The following is a 22,824-nucleotide window of genomic DNA, read 5'->3' as shown; positions in this document are numbered from 1 at the left end:
GAAAGCAAGAAATAGAGAGAAATCCAGGACATGAACTGTGAAGAGCGGTAGAGGAACAGCTGAGAAGGACAAAAACAAAAAGAGAAAAAGTGGGGCCATGACAAGGTCAGTGCTCTGGCCAACTCTGGCAGCACCGCTCACTCTTCTCTGCTCCACCTCTCCACTCAAGGTCATAGTGCAGAATGAATCATATCCACTGTGTGCAGCTCCCATAATAAATGACACTGTTAGGGTGTGCACATGCTGAGTAGGCAGCGAGATGCGTCCTTCACCAGAGGAAAAATATCTTATTGTCCGATAACTTTAGGTGGGTTTCAGGAGTGACATGCTAACCGTGTAATTTGATGCACTGCTCCTCTTCGGAGCCCCTCGCAACCCCCACTGCTCTGAGCCTGACAACTGACAAATGTTAACTCTGCTGCATTAAGATTACGAAGGAGGGAATTATTCCGGCTAGAAATGGGCTCGCTTTTTCCATTAGGGTCACTCTTTCATACGGCCATTTATAAAAAGGAGAGGCAGAGGGAGGGGCGGAGATGCTAAAACCTTGTTACAGTTTCCCAAAATCAGATTAGGTGCCAGCAATGGGGAGCACATACCTCATCAAATATTCATTTCATAACGGAGCTGTGCTACGGTGACGGCATTTTCCTGCAAAACCAGCGCAGCAGCAATGAGATCAGGGGGAAAATACATGCTCTCTGGATAACAAGTTTTGAATTCTGACGCCTCTGTTGTTTGTTACCACAATTGTTTCTAAAAAGCGAAAATTTGATACCTGAATAGGTACTGTAGCATAAATGGAGCAAAGCGTGAAGAAATCGTTTAAATTGGTGTAGAAAACACTGTGCTACTTTCATCTGGCATAAGGATGTGTGTACTGTGTTTGTATTTGTTGCTAAAAAGGTGCACTACAAAGAATAAATAATGGAACAATGTCAGTATCTTTTATTCAGCGATTGTGAGTCGAGGCTTTCGATGCTGTCAGAAGAAACTTTAATAGCCTGGAACAGAAGGCAGAACAAAGCTTCGGGCTATGCAGCAGCACAGCGCAGCCAAGGCCATTATGGACAACTCACTATATCATGCTAGCAGCCATTTAAAAGTGTTGCCATGCAATAATAACATAAGAGAACGCAGATATGAGCAGACTGGAAGAGGCAGCAACGTAAGAAAGAGAGAAAGAACGTGGAGAAGAAAGAATGGATGAAAGAGTAGAAAAACTAACAGGAGCCACGACTGGAGCTAACATGGGAGGCATTTGCCAGCGTAACAAGACAGGAAAGAGAATGTGGTGAGGAAAATCGGAGGAAATTCAGTGAGGGGGGGTCAGAGACAAATTCAAGCCTGTTAAATATTAAAACTTCTCATTGTTGCATACTGGTGCAAATTTTTGATTTTGTGAATTATTTTTCTTTGTAAAGTGAAGCTATGCAGACACTTTCCAAAATAATTAAACACAAAGAAACTACTCAGAAAATACTTTTTTTTTTCTCTAAAGGTGGGGGAGGTTTCTTTGTTATCCAATTAAATAATTTATTGTATGATGTTAATGTACAATAAAGTGATTTATTCAACGTAAGTGTTGCCGGCTAGTTTGGTAGGAAAACAATCATTGGTCATACAAGCGAGAAATGAAGGATCAAAACAATAAAATAGACTTTTTTCTCCATTTTTAACAAAAATTGACTTATTTGAGCTATCCCTATAAAATTTGTTGTCTTGATCTATGATATTTTGTGATTATTTAAGCATTTTTAAGATGACATACGGTTTATTCTGGCATAATGTGGCTTAAACAAAATGCCATATTTTTAAAACTATACATAAAAGATAACCACAAAACACTTAAGGATAAACTAAAAGCATTCAGAGTGTAGACCCTGTGTTGACCCAGTGCCCTCACTCTTACGTAGACTTCCAGCTAATATCCATTTCCATCATCAAGATAGATACCACATGATTTCATATCCTTGCCCCTGGAAACATACCATTACACACCAATATAAAGGACTTCTCATGTTATCAGTGTTGATGGTCTCGTAACCAAAACAACCTCTTTAATTTAGCATTTTTTTGGTTTGCACCATCATGTAAATGAACCATCCATTTTTTTGCATCAAACAGCCTCTATTTTGTTCAGTGTAGGAGCCTCCCTTCTTTTTGACTGTTTATGTGATCCCTGAGGCTCCTTGCACCTGTTAACACTGTATCGCCATCAACAGTGCAAAACACTCCTCTCTTTCATCTGGAATAAAACCAACACAAAGCAAATGGCTTTAATTGTCTTTTTCTAATCTAAAAGTTCGTCCTAAACCTGCTAACAGAAAGACTGAACAACGTACACATACATCATTCTTCTCTTTTAATAAAAAATAACTTTTGCAATTTCTTTTAAAAAAAAAAAAAAAAAAAAGACTAAAATATTTAAAGGCTAAATTAAGTTGGTTTGCTTTATTATTTAAGGTTGGTTATGCATAAATACATTCCAGTACTCATTTTTATCCTAAAAGTGAAGCCCTCTAAATTAAGGCTGTTGAAATCGGTCGATTGATGTACCCAACACATACTAATCGTACTTTATTATTTTTTAGTTTTGGTCTGCTTATATTATTAACTTCTGTTGATTTTGTAAAAGTAATTCAAATCAACAAGAAAAGTTTATGCAAGACAGACATTATCTATTAAAATACATGTTACTTTGTATCAAAGTGGAAACTGTGATAAACTGAGTCATAAATATATTGAAAACATAAACGTTCCACTCATTTGATATGATAACATGTTATGGCATTAATAGAGAAAATGTTCTAACTACAGTAATATATACACAGTAAGTAACATACTAACAAATGCAAAACAACTAAGAAAGTTATGTATTTACTTGAAAAAATTTAAATGCATTACCTGGACACACTATGAAGTCTAAGAAAGCACTCAGACAATATTACAGTAAAGAGTGAAGGAATAAGTGATTAAACGTGCTTACCTAGGCGAAGGCACTGTCGCAGGATGCCTCCTGATGACATGTTTTTCTCAGCTTCTATCTCTGTGAAGTTGAGGGAGCTAGCAAAGATGAGAACATCTGCGAGGTTGATGAGGCGCTGCAAAAAGGTAACAGATGCCTCCACTGCCAAGCCTTGGGATGGCTCAATATTCTCTAGTTCATGCTGGAAGTTTAGGAGGGGAAAAAAATCTAAGTAATGACAAAAACACACTCAAAAGAAAAATTCATTTAATAACAAGAAAACTGATAATAACATGCATGGATTTGGGGCTGACACACACATGTCAAATCACAATTTTTCTGGGACAGTTTTAAATCTGGTTACAAGCCACTTGAAGTTGAATGCAGCTGAACTATAATGGAATTGAACTTCCACCTATTTCCTCAGCAGACGGGTCAAGAGAAGAATCTTGTAAGAGTGCCGCAGTGACTGAGGTCAGACAAGACAAAAGCAAACTAACCATGTTAGCAGGCAGCTAACTGTTGTCTAATGTGATTGGAAAAGGTCAATTTGGATTGATAACTTCCTGTGCCACATATAGACGGGGGAGGGGGCGGGCGGGGGGGCAGACAAGCACAAACAGAATCAGCAAGATATAAGCGACTCACTGTGGAAGAGGTTGCAGCAGACAGGAGAGGTAAAATCCCTCCACAGGCCATAATGAGATTGTCCACCACCTGGGAGATGAGGTGTATGCTGTTGTGCACAAACACCACGTTCTCGCTGCTGTTCACAAAGTCCAGAACTGTCTTTGTGGAGTGACTAAAAGACAGAGAGCAAACAGAACATCTTGCTGATGAAGCGTTAAAATCACTCGACGACGGCTGCTGTTACTGAGCCTTAAAGTGGAAATAATGCATAACCACAGTAGTACTGGTTCAAGAACACTTATCTGTGGCTAGCATTTCAATATCATCTCCAACATGTCATGTTTTCAGAGCAAATTGCAAAACTAATCGATTTATAACAATTCATCTATTTCTGAATGGCTGCTGGTTTACAAGCAAATTAAAAATAAAAATAAAAAAAACTTGAGAAAATCAGACAGTTGTATTAATGTGTTCATAAATTCCTTTATACTTTCTTTAAATTCATTTTATATTTGCTTGAAAAACTTTCTTCTCCCAGCATAGAAAATACAGATTTGTAAAGCGCTCATGAGGTCACATGCAGGGCTTAATTATCAGGGGGTTTCTGAGATTCAACCCTCTACTTGTTGTTCTTCTACCTTCTACTTAAGTCAAAAAGTCTTTACTCAATATTGTCGGTAGCAAAAGCATCTGTAAAATGAGAGTGAGTAGCTTTCCTACCTCCTCCACATCTGGACATCTGTCTCAATGGAGAAGAGCAAGTCAGTGAGGAGGCGCTGGTGCATGTGGGACCAACGGAATTCTGGGATACGGAACATGGTGGAGCGGGGAGCCGATGCGCCGGTTTCCCTTGGCTGGCCAGATGAACTTCCTGCATCTTCTGCTGTGACTGTCTGACCCTGGCTTGTTTCCTGCAGAAGAAAAGGTGAAGAGCTTCAACGTGGGCTAGATCTGGGAGAATGCAGGTAGAAGGTTTTAAATTCAAATATTAAAAAAAAAAAAATAATAAAAAAAATATATAAACACATTTGAATTCCACAGAATACAACTGGTGAGATTTAACAAATGCTTACTGTTAAAGATGTTTCCTTCAGTTCAAGTTTCTCAGTGTCTAAGGCCACGTTGGACACGTCCAGTCGGGCGATTTTGATCTCTTTGGTCTTGCAGACGGGGTCTGTGCTCTTGCGGATGTCAGAGCTGGCGGTGGTGGTGCTACTGTCAGGGGCATCCCCTGCACCGGTGCCACTGGTCTCTGCAGGCTGGCTAAGTGATGTAGTTTCTGAGGCTGCTGCAACCTCCTGGACAGAAGAGGTTGGCGTGGCAACAGAGGGCTGCTCATTTGTCGCAGTTTCAGCTATGGAAGAAGAATGTGCTTCACTAACATTTTCTTTGGGTGCTTCTGTGACATCTTGGTGAAGTGTTTCATCGGGAGGAGTCTGGCTGTCCAAGCAAGGCACCTGTTTCTCTACAGATTCACCTTTGTTTTCTTCAATGCAAACCTCCTGCACCTCCTTTTCTTCTTCCACTTTAACCTCCTGATCTGTCCGATCATTTGTGTCCTGTTCATCATCTCCATGTTTATCTTCATTTTTCACTCCCTCGCTTTCCTCTCCGGTGGCAGCGGAAGCATAAGAGGACTCCTCCTGGCTATCATCGGCATCACTCAGGTGGATGTGGTCGCTAACAGAGGACACATCTACCAAGTCCTCGTTGAAGACAGAAGCTCCACCCAGTGTGCTGTTCTCTGGACTGGCTGCAGGTTCGGGGGACATCTGGGCACTTTCATCTCCTTGTTTTGAAACAACAGGAAACTCTGCGTCTCCTTCATTGAAGGAGTTTTCCGTTGCAGAGTTTGATGATCCACCTGTGTTCTGCTCACTCTCAAATTTCTCATCGTCGGTCGCAGGGGTTTGGGAATCATCACCAGTAGCTTTTGCAGAGCCACCAACTACTTCAACCACATTTGCCTCAACAGTTTCAGCCCGGCTGCTGTGTTCATTTTCTACATCATTGTTGCTTTTGTCACACAGAGTTTCAGCCACTGCTTGCTTGTCGATCACCTCCCTCTGGTCCTCTGCGTTTGTTTTTTGTTTCATAGTTTCTGTTCCAACACTTGAGCCATCTGCAGGGGACTTCTCCACCAACTTCTTTTCTTCTTCTTCAGTCCTGGCCAGAATGTTGGACACGCTGATGGATGCGTGTCCCCTGTCCTTATTGGTTTCCTGCAGGCTGGAGGTTAGGGTGGAACTAGCTGCTGAGTCGAGGGATTTCTGAGATGCTTCATCCACTGTGAGCTCGATGACAGTGGATGGCGCCGTCTCTTCTGCAGGTGGGCCATTAACACATTTCATGGTCTCTGAGCTTTGGCTGACACCGGAAACTGTGCGAATTAAGCTCCGAGGGCCCGCAGACTCGTGATGTTGGTACTGACGGAACATACGTGACAGATTCTCTTTGTGCTGCTCAAAGGTCACCTGCAAACACAGACAAATATTTAAAGTGTTAAACACACTACCAGTGCTTTGCATGATCAAACAAAATTTGCTCCAGTCTTATGAATGGAATCTGAAAAAAAGAAAGAAAAAAAAAGGTCTATTGAAGCCTCGCCATCGATTAAAACTTGTCAAAACACTGCTTCCAAAAACTGCTCTAAGAGACAAAGAAAAATCTTTAAATTGTTGTTTAGAGGAGAAAATGATTAAATCAAACATAACTTAAATATAAAAACTACATTGTAAATGTGAATGTACAAATGAGTCTGCAGTGATGGCAGAGCATGGTAACCATCTGCAGACAGAAGACTGACGGGGGGGATTTAAACCTATTTTCCTGAATGTAAAAGGACTGGTTGCTCCCAGTCAACTGTGGGAAAACATTTGAAGCAAGAAAAATAAAATAGGAAAGTTGTCAAGGAGAAACACACAGTTTGCCCAAGGAAAGGTATCAAAAAAGTAACTACACAAGAAACTAGGAAAGCACTCAGAGTACAGACCTCGGCCAAGAAGCTCATTTTTATCCATTTTGTGATTTCCACCCTATGATGCAGTCATTCCTTTATTTTGTATGTTTACACAATTAGATTCCAAGATGCATGTTGTATGTTTACATCTTAGGTTTTTTTTTTCTCTTGCAGCATTGACAATCCCAAAGATCTCTTATTTTTTCCTGTTCTGGATCGTAGTTTCCACAATTTTGCCAGGATCCAGATCTATCTTTGAAATGCTGTAAAAACCTATTGGGAAATTCTCCTGTACTTTTTGGCCAACCAGCCAGATCAGTTATGGTGGTGTCATATGCATATATACTGGAAACAGCCCCATCTTCCAAAGATACAGAATCTATCAAAAATAATCCCGGATCCAGATGGTGATTCAGATTGCTTCGCTAGACCAAGAAACTTAGAACAAAAAAAATCATAAAAATCCATCCAGTAGTTTTTGCGTGAAGTTGCAAATAGACAGGCAAACGCAAATGCTGTCCTTGGCCAAGATAACAAATAGTAGTTAACATGAGTCATGGTGTGTAACGAAACCATAAGAAACACAAGGCATTTACATTCAGAGAAGCTGATCATAAACTATCAGGAATAAATTTTATCATAAAAATGGAAAAGAAATGCTCAGTGCAAGGTTCCATCCTGCAAAGCAAAGTAACCTGATGGATCAAGTTAATCCGTGAAGTCCACGACAAAATGTCATAAAACATCAACATAGTTGAGCAATGACCATATAGTCAGAATGTAATGTAACTTGCAAGTAACTTTAAGCAGTTGCTTCACGCCATCAGATCCATCTATTGATGTTTTTCTGATTTCCTCTCATTAACCTGCCGGCCTCACTCCGTCTGCTTCTTAACTAGCTCCCTTCATGTCTCATTTCATGGCCTAACTCCCTTTTGAAAATTAAGTTTTAAATAATGGAATCGAGATGTTCTCAGACTGCCTTTTTATTCTGAGCTTCTAACAACATCCAACCACTGGGACCATTTGTGGATAGCAGCGGCATATTTAAAACTTCACTCTTCTATGCAGCTTTCCAAGGTCTATTAACCTCTATCAGTCTTCTTACCATCTGATATGGGTAGACTAGACTGCTAGTCTATACCGACAATGCTCTGCAGTGGCATTTGAGGAAGAGCCCATCCATGTAAGCAGTCATAGATTAGCAGTAGATACTATTAGTGTGTGTCTTCTTGCTGTGCTGAGTGCGTGTCCAGCATCGGCAAATCCTCCCACGCCTAATTTAAGACCCTGCATTAATCACTAAGCTTTGAGGACAGGGAGTCAAAGATGGGTCTGTGGTGGAGGGGGCCAAACTAGACCCACTTTGCTTTTTCACCTGAGGCTATTTGGACAGCAGGAGGGAGAAAGAGAGCAAGAGTGCAAAAGTAACAAAGAAAATGTGAAAGCTGAAAGATGAAAAGGAAGGGGGGAAAAAATAAATCGCAAAAGGAGGACAGAAAGTGAGTCATTGAGAGAGGAAGAAAGGAAAGAAGGAGAAAGAAGCTGATTATTTGTAATTAATTAGGTGTTATTGTTCTAAATTAGGCTGCTACATGGCTGCTCATTAATCTTCTGTAGTGGGAAGCAGTGATTGGTAATCCATAGCTGTTTTCTGAGTGCACAGCCTGTTCTAAATGCGCCAGTGGTTCGTCTCCTCCTCTCTTCCTTCTCCTTTCCCAGTGATCACACAGCAAGACCTTCGAAACCATTACTTTCAGCTTAATTTGACATTTAGCATTTTCAGCAATTAAAAGGCTGCATTCAGAGTGCATCGCTACGGACATTATGCAGGAAAGCAGTGAAGCACATAACATCATAGATTCAGGATGCCGTCTGTACATTAGGATGATATATGCTGGCCTTAAATGGGGTTCTGTAACAGATCCAGTTACCATTAGACAGAGGTAGCGTATGTCTCTGTGGTTTTTAAAAGAGCATTTAGCCCCACTATGATATATAAAAACTGCCTTGGGTGGCTAAGACATCAGTGCTGATCTAATCTAATTTCAGTCTACTCCATGACTGGGTCTGCCCTTAGTGGGTTATGGAAAAATGTTATGGTAATGTAGAGAAGCATGGTGGGCTTTCCTAATGTGACAGGTAACATGGTATTAACTGCGTGCAACTATGCCACAATGTACAAAAGATCTGGAACGCTTCAGAAGTGAACCCAAAATCAAACTGTGACATGTTGCAAAAATGAACCCCGATAAGTCTGTGTTGTTTTATACAATGTTAAATATAGAATAAATATAAGTAAAACTAGCTTTTTTTAATTCGAAAATACTTTTTTTTTATATATCACATGAAAAGCAATTTCCCATAAAGCATACTTATTGCCTCAAGACATCTTTGTTCCCTGTATTTGTATGTTTGTCTCAACCTGTTTGAGTCAGTGCGGGTAAGGCTGATTATAAGTGTCGTCACTCCCCAACCCCCAAGTCCCAATAGAAGCATGAGAGTTCCTATTAAAAGTAACCATAAACCAGCAACTACAAAACAAACAAAGAAATGAGGAGGACAGCACAGCCAGAATCCGATTAGCCAAATGCAATTTCTCCAAAAATCAATGTCATCTTCTGCTGCGTCTGTGGCTGTGTACGATCACTTCTTGTTAAAATACTTTTCTTCTCCGTCTTTCTGCTCACCGAGCAGGTGACCAGTGATATGCATCCAGTGTTTTAAATGCAAATTCATCATAAGCATTAAAAGTCAAACTGGGGAGAGGTTTTACATTCAGACGATAGATGAGAGCATTAAGGAAATATGTTGAATAGCAGTCTCTGTATTGTCACTTGTAGACTTTCATGAAAATGTGCCAATTACAGGAGTTTATTATTTACCTTGATGCTAAATGCAAACTGCTGAACAGTATAAACAGCTGACAGACAAATTTTATCTGGTGTCATCTGACTGATAATGCTTCTACTAAATCTTTTGTTTAAAAAAAATTACACTTTAAAGCTTCAATAGACAAACTATTCAAAAACAAAATTTCAAACATTCATTATACACTCCATTTAGTTAAAGATGAAAAGGTTCATTTCTGCAGTTCTTTATGTTGATGCTGTCTGACACATGAGGAGGCTAGCTGACAGTGGGAGAGTGAAGGGCAGTGGGACCTTCACGCCTTGATCTTTCCCTTTTGGAGACCTCCTTGTTCTCAGACTGATTTGTGTGCAAAGATGGACGAGGGGCACCTTGGGTGGGTTGTGCGGGCTGAGAGTGGGAGGGCTGTTGTGTCAGCGTGCCCACCTGCAAGAACATCTGTCTATTCAGGGAGACATGTATGCAGATGTACTGCCTTGCCAATGACTTACAGACACATACACATCCACAACTTCACAGTTTTATTTTGTGGGATTTTTTTCTCCTCATTTTTAAACATTCAGATCTCTATGCACCAAAAAAAAAAAAAAAAAATCTTTTACCCCTGTATTATTTACTGGTTTAAAAATATCTATCAACTCATATTTGGTAATAAAAATGTGCGCTGCTTATTCACTCACTTAAATAGTTGCAACCGCTGTGCTAATACAACAAAGACGCTATTTAACTGATGTGTTAAATAGCAGAAATGTAGCCTTACTGCAGCTCCTGTACGTTGGATCTTGAAGATGCTTTAGGAAACAGATGCATGCATGTAACGCAGCCTATGACTTACAAATTACTGACAAAAGAAAACGCAGTATTCAAATTGTGATTCCAAGACTACTTGTCAGACACAGATGTGAAAAAACACACATTCAGCTTGAGGCATTTTGTCCCTATCTGAACTAAACTGCCAATTCTACCATGGCTGAAACAAAGCAAACTAAATCTTTGTGAAGGAGAAATGTGCAAATATGTATTTGTAAATGCATATATGCACTTATCAAGAGGCTCCCGGTGGGCTGGTTGTATTTATGAGGCCTTGTTTCTCCGATTGTTCTTGCGCAGTTCCGATGAATATTCAATGTGCTCTGAGAGAAGGGCTTGCGAGAAACCCAAGAGAGAAGGAGGGCAAAGAGAAAATGCGGCTGGTAACTCGCATTCAAACACAAACACGCTCTCCAGCGCACTCAAACACACACGCACAAGGCCTGCAGCAGTGGGAGGAGAGAGCAGCAGTGACAAACAGCTATGGTGCTACAAAGGTGGCAGGAAATCTATCAAACGGGACAATAAAATTGCAATTGAGTTTCTTTAGCTTTTTTTATAGCAGATGCATGTATCTTGGTGGCGAGCGCCCGCTGCAACTATCTGTTTCACAGACGGCTCTCTGCACAGCAGCTGCATTAAAGAGTTCGTGCATGCGTGGATTTCATATTTAACAAGTGCACACACACGCACACACACTTCATGAATGTAACTGTACGGCACGGCTTTGCAAGTGCAGCTGAGAAAGAGCCGCTTTAATCTTGTGCAATTACAGGGAAAAAATAAAAGCCTTTTGATTATGAACAACAGTTTTTCTACACAGCTTCAAATTACACGTTAGTCCTACCACAAAGTGAAACACTAACACACAACTTTTCTCATGGAAATGTTACAAAAATATCAGAGCATAAACAAAATTACACCAGTATCACCCTTAAGGCAATTACTTTAACTTACACTTAAAAAAATATTGAATGAAATGCCAGATACATGTATGACAGTTTTCAAGTTTAACCATTACTGTGTAATTTATATATATATATTTTTTTCCCTTGTTATCCTTGCGCCTTGTGTTCTCTGCTCTACAATGTTTGGAGGTGTGAAGAGACATGGAGAGTTCAGAGTACTCTGCGTATTACACACACAAACACACATGGAGGACATGGAGTTAAATGCTGCCATCCGACTGCTCGTCTTCCCAGCAGTCTGCCTGTGCCCCCTGTTGGACAGCAGCTCTCACAGCAGCACGAGTTTCAGTGAAGCGTCTCATATCACAAGCACTTCTTTAACTCAACTCTCAATCTGCCAGGCTTAAAAACCCCCCAGACCACAATCTGACACCAGCCTCAATTACTTCACTGCTGTGGAACAGAGTCGAGTAATACGATATCAACAGTGAATTTCTAAAGCGGCATTTTGAATTCAGCATTTGGAAATAAGAAGTGCCAGAAGTTTATTTTTATCTGTGCAATGTGAAAGAAAAAGCCCTTTTACATAAATAAAGAGAGGAAGGGCTGAAGGGATTCATTCCAATTGGTTTACACTGAAACTCGCTTTTAAATTCTAATCACTGTTCAGCTTCCATGGGTTAATCTGATGGGCAACAAGAGGCAAGCTCTGACTGCTACATGAAGCTACGCTGCACGTTAGAGAGCCAGACAATATTGTTCTGAAACTTATCATTTGATGAGTTTAATTTTGTCAGCTTCATAAATAAAAATGCATGTGACAGAGCAGATGGTTTTTAACCAAATGTTGCTTTCCATTTGGCTGTAATCCAGCTGAGGAGCGTGGTTATGGTTATGGTTATGTTATGTTATGTTTAGGTTGACGATTTTGTAGAAAGATGTGAGAGGTTGGGGTAAGATAGATGGCAAGAATCAAAACAAAAAGAGAAAAAGAAAAAAAACACAAAGCAACTGTGTTTAGCCTGTATGTGCCCATCTAAGCAGCGCACGGACATAATGAGCACTCTGACCTTGGAGTGTGTGATGGACAGGGTGTCCACCCAGACGCGCCAGCCACCCCACTCATATTTGATGGCATGATAGAGCAGGATGCGGAAGATGGCGTACACCATCTCTGTGATTTTCTGCTCCTCGCTGTTTCGCGGGTTGATGAAGCACAGAGAGAGCATCCACTCCTGCCACACCGAGCACTGCAGCAGGCTCCTGCAAGAACAAAAAAGTGCAAAAAAAAAGAAAAAAAAAAAAGATATGAGAATGCTGAATGCAATCACTGCGTGGACTGGTGTGTGACGTACTTCTGTGTGGTGAGAAGTGCTGGAACTCTTACCTGCGGTTTTCTCTGCTGTTATTGAACAGCTTGATCATGTCTGACAGAAAGACCCTGCGCACCTCCATGCTCTCAGGAGACGGGGAAGAGTTCTTCAGGAGAGCAGCTATTACCTTCAGAATCTCTGAAAAACAAAAAGCAACAATTCTTTTGTTTACACCCACAAGAAAAAAAAAAGGTTTAGAGATCTTCAAGTATCAAAATGTTCCGCCATCTTTTTCCATTCTATCATATACATACACACACACAAACACACACACATCAAATTGTCGTTCAAAGCTTAAGACATAAAACTTGAATCCCAAAATATTCAGTGTTCGCTTCACAGATCAACAGCGACATCTCACATTGGCCTCAACATGTGCAAATCATTGTGTCACAAGCTATCTGAAACACACAGCTGTACCTGAAAATTTGTGACTTAAAAAAAAAAAAAAAATTCTGGTTAAAGCAAGGTTCTGGTTTAGATTAATTATCTAGACATTGTCAGTGTGTATTTGCTCAGAGTAGATAGGCTGGTGGGCTCTGGATTTCACTTGTCTCTTCAGACGTCGGCGCTAACCGATGCCCCCTTGCCTCTGCAGATAGTTGTGTTGTTTCTACGCCTTAGTCACTCAAATTATGAGTCGTTGAACCTTTACCGCCAGAAAATTACCCCAACATGTACCAGGAATGAGGATGGAGGGATGGCGTATGCCCTTGTTTTTTCCATTTGGTTCTTGGTTCTTTTCCCAAGAGTTAATTTGAGGGAAACGCTACTTCCTCGGTTTGTTTGATTGGCTTTGACATTACTAAAGACTGCAATCAGGGGGCCATTTTGGGAGTTTGTCGCAGATTAAATCAAGAGAATACAGAGCAAAGGAGAAACAGACCACTGCTCTAGGTTCCATAGCCTGACTGCACATGGACAAACCCCAACAAGGTTTCTCTGATATATACACCGCCTGTCTGGGATGGTTGGGTGGGAGAGTTTTTAACACAAGAAAGGGCTTAGATAATCAGTGTGTGACTACATCAGACCTTGTCAGATTAAGGCTGGTTGGAAGTAAACCTTGGTTGTGATTATACGAAGCGCTTGAATTTCAAACTCTTTAAAGATGCGTATGTGCGTGTGTGTGTTTGGTGTGTGGAAGCGTCAGCATTAAAAAGGAAAAAAAAACAAACAGTTTGAGCGTTTTCTTTTCTTAGCTGAAACGGATACTGAAGAATCAGACATATGAAAAGATTTAGCGAGCTGACGTGAAATTGGAAGTAATAGGTAAGTAAGTAATAGGCTGAAAATATGGGAAGAAGACAAGCGTCAAAGCCAAAGTTTCTGCTTCTTATGTTGCCCCCTTGTCAAAAAAAGAATGAAAGAAAAAGAAAAACAAATAGCACACAACAAAAAAGACTAGGTAAAGCAATGCTAACTGTATGTGAGTGCTACTGTGAGTGTGTGTATCATATAAAGTAGCATTTAGTTACACACAAATATGCACGTGCCTTATTAAATACATCTTCTGTTTCTTCACATCTTAAATTAATGGCTTTAAATGATCCAAAAATTTAATTTTCTTTTTATCATTTGTTTCAAAATTAGTTAATTATAAATAGGCTTAATATTGTATTTAAATAAAATTAAATAATTGTATATGAATCACAGGGAGGCGTATTTAAATGTCTTCAAAAAATTTTTAAATGACATTTTCAAAAGCTTGAGTTTATTTCCCCACATTCATCCTCCTTTTATATGCAAATTAACCAAGATGAAAAATAATCCAGAGCCTCAATAAAAACAGGCAATGTGTGTATATGTGTCACACCAAGTGTTTGCACCATCCTTTTGTTAAAGTTTACATCCGAGTTTTAGAGGTATGAGTGTGCACACAGGCTGCAAAATTTATGCCGTTCATTTGCTGGACAGTATATAGCGATCGTGCGGTTCCGCGGGGATTATCCTCCTGAAGCAGGGAGCCGTAGGTATGCAGAGGGTACCGCTGCAGCCAATGATTTAGGAGAGCAGTGTGGCGCAGAGGAGGCACTTACGCGGGTTGAGAATCTTCACAGTGGAGTCGGGGTCCGGATGCTGTTTATGGATCACTTGAGTGCAGATCTGCTCTGTAAGAATCTACCAGGGGACAAAAAGGGGATTCAAGTCATAAATGTCTACATCATTCAGAAAAATAACAGAGAAACAAAACACACACTGCTGCTCGTGTTTCATCGTCACATTTTTGTAGAAGCTGTGCTACTTCAATATTTGATAGGGATAATTAAATTTCATAATGTCGTTGCAAAATAAGACTGCATGCATCAAACAAAAGAACAAAAAACTAATGACATGAAGTTTAATAAATTGTACACCATTATTGTATTTAACTATTGTTTTTTTTCTGATATCCCTTCACTGCAATGACAGAGTCAACAGACATGGACTGACCTCAAAGAGCACATTGTAGGTCGTCATGGTGAACTGGCTGGAGTGCAGCATCAGGCGCTCGGTGAGCAATGAGAACAGGCCGTGACTCAGCATGACCTCTGCTTTCCTCCTGATCGGGATGTTAAAAGGTCAAAGGACATTTAGTAAACATGGGGATTTGTTGAAACCATTATTCCATGAGAAGATAATGCAGAGCATCGCTCAAACTGGTGCATGATGAAAAACTGGTCATCGCTGAACAGAAAAGCCACAACTGCAGTCTGTATTACCGGCTCATAGTAAAAAGGAATAAGCTGCATTTTGAAAAATAATGTCTGGGCTAAAATGTGCACACTGATAAATAAAATAATAGTAGTGACTGAAATATGTACTAGTAGGAACTGGTTTGGATATAACTCACGTCAGACAACAGTAAAAATGAAAAAGGCTCGGCTGACTAAGGAAGGCCAGTTAATCACTGAAAACTATTTGTCACTTTTATCTCAAATCATTCATCAACTCCAATTTTAGCTTCTCAGCTTTGCTACAAACACTGTTTGCAGATGTCTCAAACAGTCATTTCCGCATATGGATTACAAGCCTTAAAAACTATCGCCAAGGAAGAAAAAATGCTTGTTCCTACATGAGCCCTGGGTGCATAGTAGTAAATACCGACTATGAAGTCACATTAAGTGGTGAACATTCGGCAATGTGACTGAGTTCATCATTAATTATTACCTAAAAATTACCACTCAGTAAACAGAATTAGATTAATTGGGGGTTTTTTTTTGTTTGTTTATTTTGACATTAAAATCTGCAGCCAAATACAAAAACCACAAAAACAGTAGCGTGTTTTTTTCCAAGACATTATAAATGATATTTATCATTTATCATTTTATAACAAGGTTTATGCATGTCTGACACCATTTCACTGATGATCTGTCACCAACAGACAGTTTTCCCGTAGAAACTGGAAAAGCAATATAAAACTAAAAACTATCAAAAGAACCTAAATTAAATCTTTTAAAGTAAAAAAGGCTGAACAATTTGTAAAGCTTTTTTCCAGCTATTTGTTTTCTAATTTTTTGTTCAAATGGCAATATGTAATTGAGAAAAAAGCAGAGGGATTGTAGAGCGAGAAGGCAGCGAACAATTGGACCAGCAGGTTATTCAGCAAAAGAATCTGCCGTCATCAGCCCATGTGGTGGGCACCTAAACGTGCACTGAAATGTAATGTGTGGAAAAGTGTTTTTTATTTACAATCAGCATCGATGTATGGAATGGGCCGAAGAAACACTGAAGAGGAGTTTCAGGACTTACTTTGGTGACAAGCTTTTCAGAAAGTAGCCCATGACCTTGAGCGCCTGGACTCTTATGCCTTCACTTTTTGAAGCCAAAAGCTTATAAATAACACTGTGGATAAAGATTTCATTTACTCAAATAGCATGTCAAATACATATATGTAAGTTTCTTCAGTCCCAAATTCATATTTAAATATTGTATGAATCCTCAGTTTAACATAACAGAATTTCTTTTTCAATGGAAGACAGTATTGATCAAATATGTGCGAAGCAAAAGTTAATACTTACCGAATTCCATTTCGCTGGTCAAAGGCTTGCACCATGGATCCGGGATGTTCAGACATCAGAGCAACCAACAACTGCAGCACATCCATGAGGTTGTCATCCTGTAGGACATTGAGGAAACATGTTAAAGCTGCTGTTGAATTGAAAGGAAGTAGCTGTCCCAACTTTCAGGGTCATACCTCACACTATGAGCCGTTTATGCTGAAATATTTATTTATTCATTTATTTTTTTATATACATTTAAGTGTATTAACATATAAAATAAGGGGCGGCGTGATGGTGGCTCTTTTAACTGTGTCATCATCCCTTCAAATTCTCCATCTTTATGACTGATCTGGTTTGATGATATGTTGTGAGCCACTGTACTGGAAATAAACCCGCCAATATCAGAATCTCAAACTGGTAGACGTGGTTAAATATGCTGCCTTTTCTAACTGTAAATGTTCCCTCTTGCTTATAGGATGTTAGGGAGACAAAGTACACTCCAGCAGTGTTATGTTGCCATCTGGTGGTCCTTTCTTTCTTTGCAGCTGACATTTCATACCTCGTGCATGGTCAGGAGGTAGTTGAGGATACTCTGCAGCTCGTCTTCCTTGACACCGTGATCCTACAACAGAAATGCACAGCTCATCTAACAGTTCACAAACCAGGATGTCCTCCACAGCAGCACAGCTTGGAAACATTTTTCAAACATTATTAGCCTCACAACATAATTGCCAAAGTCTCCTCATATTGCTGATTAATTGTGCATCACTGACTATAAAACTTTAAGATATGAAAGGCAATTATGATGCTACTGATAAGAGAAATAGAATGTAAACGTTGTGATTTATTAAATCAATTTAAAGTATTCTTGACGTGTTCATTTACTTGTAGTCGCACAAGGTTCCTTCATTATGATGATATTATGAAAATGTGGTCGAATAATAATGATTTTTAAAAAAAGTAACATTCTTGTGTTTGAGTATTTAAGTTGATGTTTTCAGTGAAATAAATAATTTTCTCATGAGATGCAACCAGAACTGACCTTCATGATGAGCTGTTTGACAAACAGCAGTAGAAAGGCTCGCAGAGAGAGTAACTCCTTCTGGTTTGGTCTCGGACCATCTAAAAACACAAACAGTAGAAGATTGAGAGCCAAATAGGTTCTATAAGTATTTAGCCAGAGATTTGATGTTTTTCCAACATGTAAAAGAAGTTCATCAACTATTTTATTGTTTAAAGGATGCAGGAATAATCATGATGTCTGCACAGTGTGTGAATTTATATAGTTGTGTGCATGATCACGCTTGTGACATCTAACTTTGAAACTCTACTTTAAAAAAAAAAGGAAAATTGGTGATAACATTTCTGTTTTACATCAATTAGACAATTTACTTAAATGTCTGAAAATCCTCAAAGGTTCAATTTTCATTACAGGTTCTAAATTTTTATGGGTGGAATTCCAAAACAAAAGACATTGGACTCCATTAAGTCTGTTTTATTAGTCTAGTGAACAGAAAACAATTTTTCTAACTAAATGTGAAAATAAGAGCATTTTAATTATTGACGCTTGTATCTTCTTGGACAATCAGGTTTAATCTACAACTAATCTAAAATATGGATTTTTTGCTTCACAATTCTAAAACCGATTTTTATGTTAAGAAATTGTTTGGGGTTTTTTTCAAATAAATACACATAATCTTATCTAAAATTTTTGTCATTTTTATTATTTTAATTGATCATTTTACTCGTCTTCTTGGGCATTACAGCAGCAGAATGATGGTCTGGCTACTGTGTTGTTTTTTTCCTAATTGAAATTAAGAAAAATGACAAGCAAAATAAAAAAAAATTAGTACATTTTTGTGTTTGTTTTTAAATCCACAAAACTCAGCAATATCAAAGAATCGTGAGAATTGCAATGTAAATTGAATCGGCAACCAAAGAAATCAGAATCGAATCAAATCAGGGCAAAAGCATATCATCACAGCCCTACTACAACTCCAATTAATGTTATGGTGAATCCAGGAAGTGCTCCAACACTAAAAAAAAAAAAAAAAGTAAATTTGAACAGTAGGATAAATGTGTGGAGGCTCACCAAGACCTTTAGGAATGACTCCACTGCGGTCTTGAGGGTTAGTCACCCAGTAGTAGTATTTCAGTGTATGCATGACCTGGAGCACAGTGCCAACCCGGCGAATTGCATTATAGATGGTCACTGTGCTTATGAACTCTGTCGCCACGTAGGTGTAGAGCGTCAGCTGCACCTAGAAAAGTTGACAAACATAAAATATGCATGTTCAGAAAAGGACATTTGGTGCCTTCAAGTCGCTAAGGTTTAACCCATTAAGGGCTGAAGCAAGATGTCCTTTCAGGCCTGAAATAACATCTGCATTATAATGTAATGTAGAAAACAAACATACTTTAAAATTTGGCATTTCTTCAGAAGCTGAGAGGTAAAAGTTTCCTAAAAATATTTTCTTTGTCTAAATTTTCTAAGGTGAGTTAGGCTTTACAATGCTTTTTGGAACAATGCCTTGGGTCTGAATTAGCTTTACACACCATCTTTATTTGAATATCAATTACTTTGTCGCAGGTGGAGGAAAAACCTTGAACTCCAACCTGCACTCTGCAACACTAAAATAAAAGTGTTGCAGACATGGAACACGATTATCCTGTATTTGAATGCACATCTGGGTGCAAAACATCATTTGTGTGAGATCTGTCTACATACACAAACTGATTTCTACACTAATATAAATGTAACCAAATATAAAATAATGGGATGGAGTGCATTTGTGCATTCACATTACCTTGGCAGGGGCATGGATCCAGATGGCAGGGTTGAACAGAATGTGGTCACACAGCTGCTTGAGCAGCAAGATGCCATTCTGTAAGTTGCTAAGGTATCTGGAAAAGGCCAGAACAATGTCCAGGACGGGCCGAGTCACGTGCACTTTGGAGGACTTCATCAGAGAGAGGGAGAGGGGAAGGCAATCAGGGTCACAATAGTAGACACATAAATTTCATAGATAAGGAAAGTCAAAAGATAAATAACATGTAACAGGAGAAAAGACAAAGGAAAGGACACATGCAGAGAAAGACAGAGAGGAGCTCCTCTTCTGCCTAACAAGCACACAAACCAGATGTGACCTCCAAAAACAGCCAGGGGAAAAGAGAGTCTGTCTCATATCAAGTGTTGATGTTGGTGTGTGCGTCTTTTAGCCTATTTTCAGCAGAGTGGAATCAACATCAGCCTTTTTTTTTTTTTCGCCATCCTCTGTGCTGCTACTGGTCAAAGAAGATGCTCCCGTATGCATTTCTCTGCAAGCTAATTTTATTGCTCTCACCTTTTCCAAAGTGTAGCCAATGACGAGAAAGCCTTTGCAGGCCAAGACCTGCTCTTGCATAGCCACCGAGTTCTTCAAGAGCTCCATCACAAAGGACAGCAAAGTGCAGCTATGTGCCACACAGACAAACATTGACAAAGCGAGAGACACAGTTAGTTAGACAGTGACAATAATCCATGTAAGCTGCTGACAAAGCCCTGACTGTCAAGGGTATATCCTACATCAAGTGTGATTGAATGAGGGTGTTGTGTCTCCTTTGTGCTGCGAGAACTGATTTTGGTCAGCGTTACCTAGAGGGCAGTTGATCCAACCGCATTGCAACATAAGTAAGATGGCCTAAAAGTGACACATTTTAGCGATAGATGGTGTTAATTTGGATCAGGAAGATTTTTACTTAACATCAATAGATCAAGTATGTGGGCATGGGAGAGGATGTTAAAAATGGCTTTTATAATTTTGAAGATGCCTTTAAATTCTAAAAGGTTTACAGATTGACAGCTTTCAGTTTCCATTTGCAAAAGTGCTAAAAATCTCATTTTTACCAACATTTTGCAACTTTTTAGCCAAAATTCTCAGGAATCCCTGAAGCAATACACTCATTATTCCTTAAACAGCAGACTGTGCACTCTTTATAGCCATTTAGATAGCATACCACATATAATGATGCATCATTCAAATTTGACTATTTAATGACAAATAATATGAATTCCTTTAGATATCTCGTCTAATATAAGAGTGTTTGTTGTTACCAAACAGAGGTGTCCAGCTCCTGGCTGGAAGGCTGGCAATAATCCAGCTGTGCAAACAGAGGGAAGAGGACCTGCACACCGCCGATGGAGTGTATGCCACTCTGGACTGAGTGAGTCACCACCGCCTTAACGTCCTGCAGAACCACACACAGATATGCCAACATTTAACACCTGATCGTTTCTTACTTTTCCTAAGACAAACATGAGTTTATTACAATGAACATGATCATATTTAATGAATCTGAGAACAAACTTGCACATTAACAAGCTGCAGGGTTAAAAACCATGACAACCCTACTACCACATTTTAATCAGGTATAGATTACAACTGCATCTTTGACCACTATGCCCAGTAAGCTCTAAACTATGGTTTATAAATCAGGATTAAATTACCCAGAATGTTTTCTGTTAACTTTCTTAAGTTTAATTTTTCTTCTTGACTAACAAATTCATGAATAAGATGGATGCTTATTCAAAACTAGTCATTAAATTTGTCACTCAGGGTTGTGAGTCGGTTGTGTTTGCGTTGCAGTATGTTCCCACACTAAATTGACGTGAAAAACTTTGCCAGACTGGAATTTCTGAGCATAGCAAAGCTAGACTGGAAATTTAGGTCACACATTCATTCATATTTCACACTGAGTGTGCATCTGTATGGTGAGGGGAGCGGACTGTACGTTTGTATGGCAGCAAGAGGCTCCAAACACAAAAGAAACAAAGATTATTTTTCTTTGATGAGAGGCCATTAGAGAAAAACTCAATTAGTGCTCAAAAAGAAAATGCAACGTGGCTGAAGGAACCATTTCAAGCGTCTCCTGTAACGTTGTGTCCAGCTGTACCAGGGCACATGATGTACGTGTGCATATTTCCAAACGCAACCTGGATAATATCAGAAAAGTTCACCTGCGACAAAGAGTAAAAAATAAAAAAATGCACAGCAACTTGCACAGAAAACCTTCTGAAGAAAAATGCTTTTATAACTAAAACCCCAGGATGGCATTTTTAGCAGCTGCAGCTGTCTGGCTGGTTTAACATATTTGCAGCTCTGCTCTAATGAGGCTGTTAAAATGAAAAGATGCCAACTGAGGTACGTTCATTATTGTGCGTGACCAAAGTATGAATAAATAACAGTACATATGGAGGGGTGGGAGGAAAGGAGCAGGTGTACAGGTAGAGAAAGAATTTGCAAGGACATTACTTTAATGCTGGTGCTACATGGACGTTCAGGTTCAAGAGGAACTATGGCAATCCAGGCGATAGCAACCCCAAACTCAGAGAGTGAATCATAACATACAAACTGAAGCTTAACTGAGGCTGGATATTTACCTGCAGCATGAGTGCATGAGGTGAGTGGACGAAAATTGAGGCATTGTCCTTGGGAGAGGACTCAAGGCAGAGTTGGGCATCGGTGGCGCGAGGGTTATAAGCGAAGGCGATGCTAGAGGACAGTTTGCCATCATACAGCAGAGTCTTATGATGCTCTGCAAACAGCAAATCACTCTCAGCCTTGTACTTGAACGTGCCCTGCGGATAGAACAAAAAAAAAAAAAAAGGAGAGAATAAAGATTTAGTGAAAGAAAAGTGAACACACAACTACAGTACAAGAGGTGTTCACAAAAAAACTCATATGCATGAATTTGATAGCCAAATTTCACTGTCAATCATTTGCTTGAAGTTTTATTTTAGCATTCCAGTAAATCTGCATCGACAGAATGAGGTGTACCACTAACTCGTACAATAAAAAATTAGATCAGTCACAAAAACTGTCTTTCAAGAATCTTGTACACCCCCTCTCATAGTTGCATCCTACCCAACTTCAGCCTAGTGAGCTAAAGGGTGTGCAAAGCATGACTCATTCAACACAAAGAATTAGTAATCAGTTGAACTAGAAGACAAAACAGCACAAAGCCAAACAAATTATGAAGGAAGACAACCTCATAATTATTCATTATTCTTTCATAATTATTGAGCATAACTTTAAACCTTTAACTGGTCAGTTCAAACTTGGACACAGTTGTGTCTCCAACAGGACAGCAAGTCCAAAAACACATCAGATCCTAGCAGTCACTTGAATTAAATCAGACTGTCATAAGGCTTTTAAAGCTCTTGTCAGTATATGCTGAATGTCAATATTTAAAATTATATAAAAAAGAATAAAATGTCAGAGACTAAAGCTGCTTTCAGTTCATAAAAGTTAATCATTACAAAACAAAACTAGCTCGAATAAAA

At 39.3% G+C, this 22,824-nt stretch overlaps 1 protein-coding gene across 1 annotated transcript in view; it reads right to left on the bottom strand.

Annotated features, from left to right (window-relative positions):
- lrba (LPS-responsive vesicle trafficking, beach and anchor containing) overlaps positions 1-22,824 on the bottom strand; it is a 181,672-nt gene that overhangs the window by 129,394 nt on the left and 29,454 nt on the right. The window contains exons 9-25 of the mRNA XM_079264531.1: positions 21,922-22,119; positions 20,596-20,729; positions 19,847-19,955; positions 19,310-19,462; positions 18,595-18,763; positions 17,545-17,624; positions 17,062-17,124; positions 16,521-16,618; positions 16,252-16,344; positions 14,953-15,061; positions 14,559-14,640; positions 12,534-12,657; positions 12,217-12,409; positions 4,672-6,072; positions 4,319-4,509; positions 3,617-3,770; positions 2,990-3,170 (exon numbers count right to left, since the gene is read on the bottom strand). Coding sequence (XP_079120657.1) covers positions 2,990-3,170; positions 3,617-3,770; positions 4,319-4,509; positions 4,672-6,072; positions 12,217-12,409; positions 12,534-12,657; positions 14,559-14,640; positions 14,953-15,061; positions 16,252-16,344; positions 16,521-16,618; positions 17,062-17,124; positions 17,545-17,624; positions 18,595-18,763; positions 19,310-19,462; positions 19,847-19,955; positions 20,596-20,729; positions 21,922-22,119 — 3,532 coding nt within the window. The remainder of the gene's footprint in view (positions 1-2,989; positions 3,171-3,616; positions 3,771-4,318; positions 4,510-4,671; positions 6,073-12,216; positions 12,410-12,533; positions 12,658-14,558; positions 14,641-14,952; positions 15,062-16,251; positions 16,345-16,520; positions 16,619-17,061; positions 17,125-17,544; positions 17,625-18,594; positions 18,764-19,309; positions 19,463-19,846; positions 19,956-20,595; positions 20,730-21,921; positions 22,120-22,824) is intronic.

This window comes from Telmatherina bonti (assembly GCF_933228915.1).
Source record: "Telmatherina bonti genome assembly, chromosome: 3".
In the NCBI taxonomy this organism is placed as follows: domain Eukaryota; kingdom Metazoa; phylum Chordata; class Actinopteri; order Atheriniformes; family Telmatherinidae; genus Telmatherina; species Telmatherina bonti.
The sequence above is the reverse complement of the archived record's forward strand: the minus strand, read 5'-3'. Positions and strand labels throughout refer to the sequence as shown.